A 12,500-nucleotide genomic window follows, 5' to 3' on the forward strand; every position below is an offset into this window, starting at 1 on the left:
TCAATAAATCTTGTGAATAGAATGAACCGATCATTGCGGTATTGTCTGGTATTTCTCTTTTGATAATGAGCAACGCAGGCCAGCCTTAAGCAATGGTTCCCAGCCAGCACATCCTTTTAGTAAAAAAAATAAACAGGTTATTCACCGGCCTTGGTCGGTCTGTGTAGGGAAAAATTGTGCCCTCGGTCTCGAGTACGGCCCTCAAAGGGCGAGGGCATAGTTTTTCCCTATACGGGCCGACCAAGGCCAGTGAATAACATATATACATATATACGAAGGTAGCTGTTTTGCCAACTAAATATGCAAATTTGTGACGTTCTTGTTGCCGTCGCCGTGTGTGAGAGCTTATTAATTATACAGTGTCAGTTTTAGTAGCCCGCCAAGAATAGCTCTGCAAACTGCGGGCTACAAAGGCCTTTTTCATTATTATTAAAAAAAAGTCTCTGTTGTTGTTGTTGGTTGCTTAAGCTCTCTAACAGATCACAGAAGACGTCAAACTGTGGTAAGAACATCAGTGACACACTCGGCTATCGCCTCGTGTGCCACTTTTTTGTTCTTACCACATTTTTACGTCATCTGTGATCTATTACTGAGCAGACGCACGGCAACATGGAATCTATTTCTTAAATAAATCAAAAAAAAAAAAAATATATATATATATATATATAGAAACGTGAAAACCTTATCTTTGAGTCGAAGAGTGCTCTACAATCTTGGAGCTTTATAATTACTTGCGTAGGAAAGGAAAAATTAAAACATTAAAACACTACAGATCTGTTTCGAAAGGGCCTGATGGTCCTCTCTCGTCAGGTGCATAAAACACTGCCTGGCTAACTTTCCTTTTATAAGTTGATGAAAAATTTTTCATCATCTGTAAACCGGGAGCAGGCACCCTGAACAAAAGGAACGAACTGGCGAGTGCGTGCCGGCACGCAACCAAATATTTGATAAGGAATGCTTGAACCATCAACTTATAAAAGGAAAGTTAGCCAGGCAGTGTTTTATGCACCTGACGAGAGAGGACCATCAGGCCCTTTCGAAACAGATCTGTAGTGTTTTAATGTTTTAATTTTTCCTTTCCTACGCAAGTAATTATATATATATATATATATGTATATCTGGGCCTGGTTGTTCGAAAGACGATTAACTTAATCCAGGATTAGCGTAAACTCTTGTTTTATGTTTACAACTTTTTGATGAGAGTTTCTTTTCCTTATTTCTGTTTTTCAAGATAAACTTATTCTAATGTAAAGTTTTGCCGACTATCAGCGTTGAAAAGCATTTGGGAGTAGAGAAATAAACTCCTTGGTTAATTTTTAACCTGGGATTAGCGTTAATCGGCTTTTGAACAACCGGGCCCTGGCCAATTAAACCTTAAACCCTCTTGCATAAAAAATAGATGCAAGTGGCTAAACTAAAATAACACTACCCACTAGTCTTTCTTTACGATGTATAACCTCACTGGTCATTTCATCATTCACAACTTGTTATTTCCTTTGACAAGCCAACCTCGCAGCATTGAAAAACTTGGAAAACTGACCACATGCAGACACGTGTGTAAAACTACCATATTGGGTTTTACACAACCACGCAAGACAAAACGCACCAACTCACCTTTAAGATCGACTGTGGTGTTGAAATGTTAACGGCCTCTGTGTTATTTACTGTTAATCCAGGAGTCATCTTTAAACAAAATAAATACTATCAATTCAATACACCCACCTCTTTTCTTTCAAATTCTCTTGAAATAGGCATGCAACCAACAGAAAAGAAACAGGAAGACGGTGCTTAATGGAAAAAAGTATGCAAGAAAATGACGACTCTTTTGATTGGTTCAAAAAAACAATACCGGATACAAATGTAAAAACAGATGAGGCAAAAACCGAAAATCGGTAGGCGAATTACAAAACTTCTGATAATGGAACCGAACGCACTCCCAAGAAATGTATAAAAGAAGCGCCCCAAATAAAAAGCAAATGTTTGGACATTCACATTTATCTAAGTGAAAACTGACCGGTTTGACTTTAACAACTGGTGGTGTGGCCAAAAGTGAGAGAGCCTCGGCACCTGAAAAAAACTGCCGCCTGCTGCAAGAGAACAAATGAAAATGTAGAAATGATACGAATACCCAAAATTGTTGACACATGCAACTTAACAAAACGAAAGTGGTTCAGCGTTGTCTGTACTCTTATCGACAACGATATTCGTCATCACAGTGGTCAAAATTTCTTGTGGACTCACGAGGCGCAGCGTTTATTTCAGAGCGTGACCAAAATCATGACACAAAGAAAGAGCAAGCGTTGTCTATAACTTTCTCGCAATATTGATTGGTTTATTTTCCAACATGAGCGTTCCTGATTGGCTATTGCATTGTCTAGACTCTTATCGAAAACGGCAAATTACCCAATCAAATAGACCATATTCGTATTCTCAGTATTGGACTGGAACTAGCTTGCAATGGAGGCTAATGCGGGGGAATCTTTTCAAATGCAAATCCTTTTTAATATATTTCCCCGCATGAGCCTCCATTGCAAGCTGGTTCCAGTCCAATACTGAGAATACGATTATGGTCTATTGCGAGATTACAAGCAATTGTGGTAAAACTAAAATCCCTTCTCTTAATGACAATTCTTGTTGTCTCACATTCTTTCATTTTCACTAAAACTTAATCACGTCGTCGTCAGTCCATTCTGTTGTGTCCTCTCAGTCCTAGTACTCCGGTTTGCCCTTAGCATCAAAAAATATTTTTTTATTTATACCATTTCATATACAGTAACTATGATATTTGAGTTGATGTAATTTAGTCTACCCAACTTAGTAGAGCCATTGTGCTAGCAATCAGCGTGAGTTTCATGTATTCACCACAACATCCTAAATATCTCATAGAAATTTGACTCTCATTGGTATCTGGATTTCGCAAAAAGATCAACCACGGTAGGAAATAATTCAGGATAACAGCAAAGGTGGCACTGGGAAAAACGACACCTTATGACGCAATAAAAATAGAGTTCAACTGGTGCCCAACAAAGCCATGTTGATTAATCCCAGGAATAAAAGCCGTTTATTTTCGAAGAGCATCGAGAAGCCAAGAGCAAAGCAAGAAAAGCATTTGTCTGGTCAAAGCAATTCACTTCCAGAAAGTCCAGGAGGGGAATCGAGTGTTGAAAACAGCGATCCAAGTCAACTTTGTTCAAATAAACGGCCCAAAATCGTATCACAATTAATTTCCTCAGTGTTTTTTAACGTCCAATAGGCGCAGCAGAGAAAAATAAACAAAGTGGCTGACTGCTAAACCACTAAGAGTACCTTCTCTTATCCAAGAATGTCGGTGAGGTTATGTTCCTGCTTGGGGTTCCTTTCTCTGTTATTGGCGACTAAACAATAAAAAGAGATACAATAATCAACAACAATATCTTCCCTGCAATCAATGAATCCGTATGTTTACTCGAAACCGCTCTTGAAAGCGAGTCCAAATAAATCATATCCGGCCGGTATTAATTGGTTTTTCTCGAAAATACAAACGAAAATTATTTTTTCACTTTGGCCTTGATTCGTTGAGAAAACAGCTTAAGTTAGATCCATGACATATACGTACAAGCTTGGTCTCTGAAGTCTGTTTACTGACTGATGCATAAACAACTCCTACTTTGCTTGAATCTCTTCAGAAAAAAAGAACATTTTAAATTAGCGAAGTGCTACATTTCAACACGTGTTTGTTCAGCTTGAAGGACTTCAAATGTAACATACGTCAATCTGCTTTTAGCTCTTGGGGTGACTGGAGTACTGATAAAAGGCTCGGCTCCTTGGTGTTCCCTCGTTTCGGATAACCTGCTGGACATCAAAAGAAAGTTAGCCATTGGCAAGTAAACAATTGTAAAAAAAGACAAAGCTTGCAGTCACAGCCCAGTGGGATGTCATGTTCTATACATTAATCAAACCCGTAAATAGAAATGTATTGATAAAAAAAAACACAACAACAGAGGAATGAGGGACAAGACTGAAAAGACCTGCTCTGTGGTAATTGATCTTCCAGTTTTGATGGCATCCTGAGAAAGTAAAGAAAAATGGTACTGGTTACAGAATCTTCAACAGAAAAAAAAACCAACTATTTATGGCATATCTTATTCTCGGTAACTGAGAAAGTGAAAGACAGTGTAGCGTAACACACTAACCGTATTTCGTGCACTTTTTCCATAGCTGAGCTCAAAATGACGGCACGAGATAATGGACGACCTTTATCCACTTTTCGCACTACAGTGGACAGTGGCTTGGGACAAGGAACTGAAAAACGCATAGTTAATGTTAATTACACGTGTAGTCCAATTAGCGACAGCCTTAATCATGATTCATTCCAGCAAAACGCGCAAAAAATCATATGTGCGAACTGCTTAGCAATAAAAACACTCAAACATTCAACTGAAGAAATACGTCGACGAAATGGACAATAATTGAAAACAGAAACTGCATGCGGGCTAAACATACCCTCTGTTAAAGTTTTAGGCTGATGAGCCGGTTTGTCTGGACCAAACAAAAGCTTACGCTGAACTCTTGGTAGACATCTTATATAAGCTTCAACAAGCGCATTTCGGACTTTCGCTTTCTCGTCCTGTTGGCTCTGAAAATGAAAGTGAACTAGAAAGTTGAATAAATGTATGCAAACACACACAATTGAAGATTTATGAAGTATCTAAAAGTATACACACCAATTTGTCGTTTTTCATAAGTTCGTTCAACCTGATTCCCTCAACATAACGGCCTCTTTGGAGGAAGTGCATAACAAGAAGTTCTTTGGATGATGGGAAGGTTTCTTCTTGCAGGAATTTCATCAGGATTTCCTGTGAAAAAGGCCCAATAATATATCTAAACTTTAACGTATGCATTTCGCGAGGAAACTAACAACAACTCAACTAAAATTTAATAAAATAACTTCAATAAGTACTGTGCAGCACAAAACTGGTTCATTGAATCAGCCACAAAGACAAGTAACTCTAAATGTACTTCAGAACTTATTCTACAGGATTCTTTCAAGAAAATTCAGCGGCTAAAAGCGCCTTGCCGGAAACAGCGTGATTAATTGTTTGAAGGTCGGATAACTTTATTCCATCGATTAATTACTATTTGGCAGTTTCGATCTGTGGAAAGATTTCAGTATTTGCGGCTCACGTAACCATGAATATGCACACTCCAAACTAAACTACAATCGTGGACAAAAGTGTCGAGACAATTTAATCAAACTTACGCTTTCGAACTAACAATAGTATTTTGTATCTAAATGAAAACACCATTTTCATTTGTAGTCACCCCATGCCCCTCCCCCCCCCCTCCCCTGTTACAAAACGCTTCGTGGATGTTTATTTGTTTCCAACATTGAAAAAGGGGGAAGGGGAGGCTACCTTTCACGAGGGGAAAGAGAATTTACATCAAGGGAAAGAAGGTTGGTAACTTTCGTGTGTCTCAACAACTTTTGTCCATGATTGTAAGTTCGTGAAGCTGTGTAGGGTTGGCGGCCAACATTTAACCTGAGCTACGATTTAGTTCGAACGCAGACTTTATTAGTCTATTGAGTTTCGCCAGTGTGTATTTTATAACATTTATCTGTCACTTTTAGTTGGAAAGAAAAGACAAACCTCTTCAGTAGAATCCAGGGACAGCTGCAATAATTTGCTCATGTTTCCAGCTGGTGAAAAAAAGGATACCGTGCACGTTTACGAGGGCACTTTTAATAAACATTTAAACAATGAAGCTGTATCCAGTAACCATCGAGAAATGGCTCAAAGAATTGCAGCGTTGACAATGATTAAAAAGTTTTTAAAAAGTAAAAAGTTTCGATCAGTTACGTATGCAAATACGACTAACGATGGTAAAGTAGGCAAGTAGGTGACAAATCTGCATAACGCGTGTGCCAAAAAATGTTCTAAAAATTCTTGAGATTGAGGTACACACGTGGAAACTCAACTTCCTCGTTGAGGTCAACAATAATGGCCATCCGTCAAACTGACATTGGACATTTCCTTACAATTGCACGACGCAATATCCCATCTTAATATGAGAAGCTTATCGCTGTAAAAAGAATGAAAACAGGCAGAATTAGAGCTTTAGTTCAACAAGAAATAGCGTTTCTAAGCAAAGCCGCGCTGATCTACAGTATTTAGGTCTAAAAACCCCGTTGAAGACGGTTAACTTTCAATTGTTTTGCTGGGTACTACTATGTCAATACTCTAAAAAATTCGACTTTCCAGGAGCTTGTCTCGTTAGTCTAGTGGATATCGGAAACTGCCAGGTGAAGCCATCCATCCGGTCTTCTAAAAAAGGAGCCGACGGTGCGAACGGGTTTGTGTGCCACAAACCGAACGATCAACAAACGAAAGAGGACACAAGGGGCACTGTTTACAAGATCAAATGCAACGATTGCGCTGCAGTTTACACAGGCCAGACATCATGCGCCTTAAAAACCAGAACCAAAGAACATTCTAAAACCGCCGCGTGTTTTGACAAAAACTCTCAAATGGCCCAACATTCCTAAAAAACTGGCCACAGCTTTGATTTTGAAAACGTGTCAATTCTTCACATCTGTCCCCAATGGAACCAGCGGTTGTTTTTGGAAGCGTGGTATTCTAATAAGGAAGAGAACTCAATCAACGAGCCGTTGAGTTTCCACGTGTGTACCTCAATCTCAACAATTTTTATAAGATCTTTTGGCACACGCGTTATGCATATTTGTCACCTACTTGCCTATTTTACCACCGTTAGTCATATTCGCATACGTAACTGATGAAGGTCACCGAAGTGATCGAAACGTTTTACTTTTTAAAAACTTTTTAATCAGAGTCAACGCTGCAATTTTGTCTTACATCATGCCTGATTACAACCACGGTATTTTTAACGATCAAGGAATTTGACATATAACATTGATTGGCAATAAAATCCTTCACTTTGCACACTTGCTTCGCAAAATGCAAGCACAGTGAAGTACAGTAGTGAACTACAATTTCAAGCAAAAGCTAAGTCGCAAGAAATGAAAAATAAAACCTCGCTCTTTGCAAACGCAAAAGCAAACAGTTAAAAGTTGAAATCCAGTGGCATTAGCTTCACTCGCCATCTTTGAGTTCGAATACGCAAGCGTATCTTGCCTAACTAAAATAGACCATTTTACGGTTGTGTGTTTAGTTACCTGGCCTGTGAATGAAAGTGAGGCTGGAATTGACCTTGCTTTGATAGAAACCTCACTGCTTTTCTTATGTTAATGATGTTGTTGTCATGCTAATAAGTAGGAATTTACATAACAAAAGCTGTGAGGTTTCTATCAAAGCAAGGTCAACTCCAGTCTCACTTTCATTCAAAGGCCAGGTAAGTAAGCACACAACTGTAAAATGGTCTATTATCCCGTTTGTATTCACGCTTCGGTCTTCTTGCGTTAACTCTTCATGAAGCACAACTGACCTAAATAAATCAGGTTTGAAGCACAGAGAGGGAAACGACAGGTTAATCTGTGTGTATTCATTTTGGTGTAATATGCTTTCCGGTGGCTACAACAAAATTTGACATTTACTGCCATGGACGTCTGATCTAACAATTGATCTGCAAATATGTACGTCGAACATTCCAACAAAAAGCCACTACAACGGCAGAAAATTACAAAAATCAGTAAATGAAAACACCAACACTTACTTTGTTGACAGCGATCAAAAAAGTGATAAAGGAGATCTTTGCTTTTCCGGGGATTTTGATGCTTTTTCTAGAACAAACACAAGAAATTGTTAGAGTCGCGTGCAAACCAGTGCTATACTCCCGGGGGGAGGGGGGGGGGACTCCCATATGAAACAGACGGGGATGCTCGTCGTCTCGCTTAGGGGTGTAAATTTTGGATTTTGGTCTCGCTTAGGGTCTTCCGGGCAAAGCGCCAATATTTTATGCCACCAAGGTCTCGTTTAGGGTTCCGCGAAGTAACACAGAATTACGCGAAGAGAAACAAAAGTCAAATTTCCTTTTAAATTTTCTTTTTAGATGAAAGCATTCGATGATTATGCCTTTTTATCATTAAAACTCATTGCGTGTCGTATTTTTGTGCTTTTAAACGGTCTCTTTTAGGGGTCAAAATTTGCTTAAGCCACGCCTAGATTGGTCTCCTTTAGGGGTTAAATTCAAAATTTCCGACGAGCATCCCCGTCTGTTTCATATGGGAGTCCCCCCCCCCCCTCGGGGCTATACTCAACAATAATTAACGACTCTGGTCCAATACCTTCAAATACTGGGCAATGCGCGGGTACCGTAATTTCACAAGTTTTAACTGAAACATTTAATTAAGACGTTTGCCTCGAGGTAGTCATCAAATCGCCTGGGCCTACTTTGTTAAAAAAAAGTACAAATTTACGTCAATAAAATTTTGATATCTCAACTTTCATTACGAACTTATTCAAGATTTCATTTACATGTAGACATAATGAGACTACACGAAACCGGTCATCTTGAAAAACCTACAAAAATTGCCTGCACAAATGAACTCTTGATAATTAGAAGAGGTAATCACATGATTTAGAGGGCAATGTGTAGAGATACGTATTATTGATATGCATGACAAACTAAGAAAGACAGAACTAGTGAAATTTTGACAGCGTGCGCTTCATAGTTTCAATTGCTGGTTTGCAAAACTTTATTATTATGTGAATTCTGCGAAAAGAAATTGTTTTGCATTGCCAACCAACATGGCCGCCTTGTCATTTGTGTGACAACCAAGAAGAAAGTTCATTCCATTGAACTACACTTTTTTTAAACGACCAGAACTAAGTAATTTTTTCATGCTTACAGCCGAGTGCATGAGTGGGTGAACGAGTGACTTGATACATATTTCTCTGATTTGCGGTGTCACCGAGTAAAAAACAACAATGTACAATATGAAACAGAAAGAGAAGTCAACTTTCCGAACGATGTGGACGGGAAAGTAAAAGTTGATATTTTCACATAACACATTTCTGAATTTGACATGATTGGCCATCTGTCACAAAATATATAAGCAGCGCAGGAGAGGAGAGCAGATTCATTCCAGTACAATTGAAATCTTCACTCACATATGTATAGCTTTCAACTTGATCAGCATTGATGTGAAATCAACTGGATTTCTGGTAGTTGCCTGCTGTTTAAACGATGCAACGCAAAACCATGCAACTGTTGGCCAAAGGTGTTGAACTTTTGTCTTTATTTGCCTTAATCAGTTGCAGGAACACTAGCAAATACGTAGCTCTTCTACATTCAAAAAACCCGTCGCAACAAAAATTGGGAAATTTCATTTTAGCTACATCGCTTTATTGGGGCCACTTCTACGGGAGAAAATAAGACGCGTCTTAAATAGGACGCGAACTGTACCATTCATACGTTCGCGTCCTACATACGACGCGAAAATCTCGTATAGATGGTTCAAGTCTTATTTGGTTATTTATCGCTATAGATCTGGCACGCCCTCGAAGAAAAACTGTTAATTCACAGTTACCACCTTTGCACTTTTTATTCGCAAAGTTGCGAATTGAAAACCCTTTCACACAGTTATCAAGTTGTTCCGCGATTACCAGTTGCCGGCAAAGGAAGAGGAACTCTTTCTCCTCCACCAAAATCCAAGTGTTTCTCTGTTTTATTGGTGTTTTTGAGCCTGACTGGGAAGCCATTTTGTTAGCCTGGGTGACTCGTCAACAAAATGACAATGTTGTTGTTGTCGTCACGCACCTGACAAGCAGGCGCACTTATAGTTCACGTCTCATTTAGGACGCGAAACCATTTATACGAGGAAGTTCACGTCTTATTTAAGGAGGCTCGAAAGGGCTTCAACACTTAAAAGACTTTCTGCTTAGATGGAATAACGCTACAACACTATATCACGTAACAGCAATGTTATGGTACCATATGAAACAATGATCATTTCCAAACAAGATGTGATCATTATTGTGATGTAATAAGTTACCTTGGCAACAGGAAAGCCCAGCAAAAACACCCAATATTTTGGATTTAGTTGCTCATATCTCAAAAACTAATTCGGTCACCCCCTCCCCCCCTTTTTTATTGCTGAAAAGTGATTAGAAGTGACGCCACGATGAAACTTTCGGCCAAGTTTAAAAAAAAACTGTCTCGAGGATTCAGAGCTACCCTAAAAAAATCACAAAATTAAGGTGGCTCTGAATCCACTGGACAGAATTTCTTAAAACTTTGCAGAAAGTTTCATCATGCCCTCCTAATTACTTTTCAGGAATTAAAAAATGGGGGTTACCGAGTTTGTTTTTCAGATATAAACAACTAAACACAAAATAAAGGGTGTTTTTACAGGGCTTGCCCGTTGCCACGGTCACATATTACGTCATAATAATGACTGTACCTTGTTCAGCAATAATTCGTGTTTCAATTGGTACCACAATATTGCCAATACACGATACAATGTTGTGGTGCCGATCCTTGTAATAAGAGCGTCACTTGGAAGCGTTGAAACTGGTTCGAGCCTCCTTAAGACGCGAACCAAATAAGAACAGCCGAACATTCTGTTCCAAGTTAAGACTCGTCTTATGTAAGTCGAGTCTAAAATAAGACGCGAACGCTTGTTTTGTACCATTTATACCAGCAGTTCGCGTCTCATTTAAGACGCGTCTTATTTTCTTCCGTATAAATGGCCCTAAAACTAACAATTTCTGTTTCAAATTCCACCAATTTTAAACAATAACTAGCAGAATTATATCCTTTTACCTGAAAATTGAATGCCTCTGCAACTTTTCTAAAAAAGAAAGAACCATAAATTAATTTTATCGGTATTCCAACCCATACGATTAAAAACAATTACAATCACTCGCTTGCGATTGTGGACACCTTAAATGAAGCTAAATCTGCGGATGACAAACTACACCATGTAATGCAGCATGAAAAGAGCTCTCCCTTCTGTCAGGTTAGCGAAAGGAGGGAGTAGACGGTCACGTGCTACGCCAGGAAGTGTTTTTAAACCTAACGAATAGCCAACTGTGGCGCAGACACTCCCAAAAGAAATTCACAAGCACTAACACCAGGTGAGGGGGCACCCTTATCTGCCCAGACTGTCCCAGCCAGTGTCGAAAGAGTATCGTCATCAAGGTTCACCAAAACTTAAGCAAAGAAAAAATTCTGTGATCGTTCACAAGCTGCCTTCTTACCCGTTGGCTAACAGGACACTCAGGAACAACTTCACATCATTGAAGTCCTGGATTGTAGGCTGAGTAACCTTCAAAAAGTACAACGCCTTTTGAAACTCTCCTAACAAACAAAAACATAACTGTGTTATATATATAGTATAATCAAATACGTCGTCCACGTTAAAGTGGATCAAGTATAGAAAGCTGTAGATGCTATCAGGAAGCAAAAAAGTGACCAGTTTTACCTTGGAAAAGAAGAGTCTTGATAATAAAGCTCTTCTGCCACAGACCAAGTTCAGTGTTTATCAATGGATCAACTAAACTTGTCACTGCAACCTAAGAAAGAAGACATTTTTTGAAAAATTTCGGACAATAAATCTTCCTGACCTGTAATTAGCATCTGGGGTCTTAAACTAACCAGTACCAGAGCTGGCAATGTTGGAGACCATACAAATTTCAACGTTCTTCAGATGTTTTTTTAGAGACAGACCCCTGACCACAATTTGGAACGCGCGGGTAGCAAAATCCTATAAAACAAGAGCATATTAATGCGACGTTGACTCCTATTTTCAGTCGCAAGTCTGCATGTCTCCTCCCTTTCCACATTTCATGTACATGTTCATAGACTACTCGTGTGGATTTCAACTTGTTGCTAAAGTTATTTTGTTTAGGGCACCTGGTGCCTTAGGAAGCCAAGTTCTTGGTAGAAAGGCAGAATTTTTAATTGTTACAAAGGGATTCACCCTTCTCCCCCTCCCCCCTGGTTGTCATTCCTCAAGACTTCAACTTAAACGTTATTTACAAACAAACAAATCATAAGTATACAAACAAATCCATGGTAGCCGGCATTTAGCATTGCTATTCTAGGCGGGACACTTACACTGCGACATTATTACTGGCTCTCATAACAAAGTAAACAAAAAGACATTTAGAAATTGACAAGAGTTACAAAAACAACAATTACATAAACAAAAGGCTCGTACATAAGTGAAAAAAGCGTTCTAAAAAATGATCTGATATATTATAGGTAACTGTTAAAGAAGCCATATACTTTGACAGATAAATGTAGCGCATATCAAAATTCATCTCCTCAATTTTACGAAACTTCAGAAGAAATTGCATGGCAAAGAGCTGAGGCATAGACAAGTACAGGTGAAATCTACGAATTTTGTTTTTCAAGAAAGATAAACTTGGATGCGAGCTAGAGAGCTCTTTAACTTGGTATTATAACAAAACTCCATTTACTAGAGCAAAGTACTGTAATATAAATTTTGTCGCGTGCATTCTCTCCAATCTCCTGTCTTGCTTTGTACTCAGTTGCTGACCAAGGACTTCTCGTTCCAGTACCTTGGTGAAAAAGTCAGC

The 12,500-nt window shown here is 38.9% G+C and overlaps 1 protein-coding gene across 2 annotated transcripts in view; it reads right to left on the bottom strand.

The window, feature by feature from the left end:
- LOC137997396 (protein ELYS-like) overlaps positions 1-12,500 on the bottom strand; it is a 70,163-nt gene that overhangs the window by 5,559 nt on the left and 52,104 nt on the right. Inside the window, exons 25-38 of one of the 2 annotated variants that reach the window (XM_068843359.1) lie at positions 11,381-11,471; positions 11,157-11,256; positions 10,720-10,747; positions 7,669-7,735; positions 5,628-5,677; positions 4,704-4,835; positions 4,483-4,615; positions 4,173-4,281; positions 4,008-4,046; positions 3,748-3,831; positions 3,596-3,659; positions 3,307-3,374; positions 2,015-2,087; positions 1,615-1,683 (exon numbers count right to left, since the gene is read on the bottom strand). In XM_068843359.1, the coding sequence (XP_068699460.1) occupies positions 1,615-1,683; positions 2,015-2,087; positions 3,307-3,374; positions 3,596-3,659; positions 3,748-3,831; positions 4,008-4,046; positions 4,173-4,281; positions 4,483-4,615; positions 4,704-4,835; positions 5,628-5,677; positions 7,669-7,735; positions 10,720-10,747; positions 11,157-11,256; positions 11,381-11,471 (1,107 nt within the window). The remainder of the gene's footprint in view (positions 1-1,614; positions 1,684-2,014; positions 2,088-3,306; positions 3,375-3,595; positions 3,660-3,747; positions 3,832-4,007; positions 4,047-4,172; positions 4,282-4,482; positions 4,616-4,703; positions 4,836-5,627; positions 5,678-7,668; positions 7,736-10,719; positions 10,748-11,156; positions 11,257-11,380; positions 11,472-12,500) is intronic. The other variant, XM_068843360.1, reaches the window with a different exon arrangement.

The sequence above is a fragment of the Montipora foliosa genome, chromosome 3 (genome assembly GCF_036669935.1).
Source record: "Montipora foliosa isolate CH-2021 chromosome 3, ASM3666993v2, whole genome shotgun sequence".
NCBI classification, from domain to species: Eukaryota; Metazoa; Cnidaria; class Anthozoa; order Scleractinia; family Acroporidae; genus Montipora; species Montipora foliosa.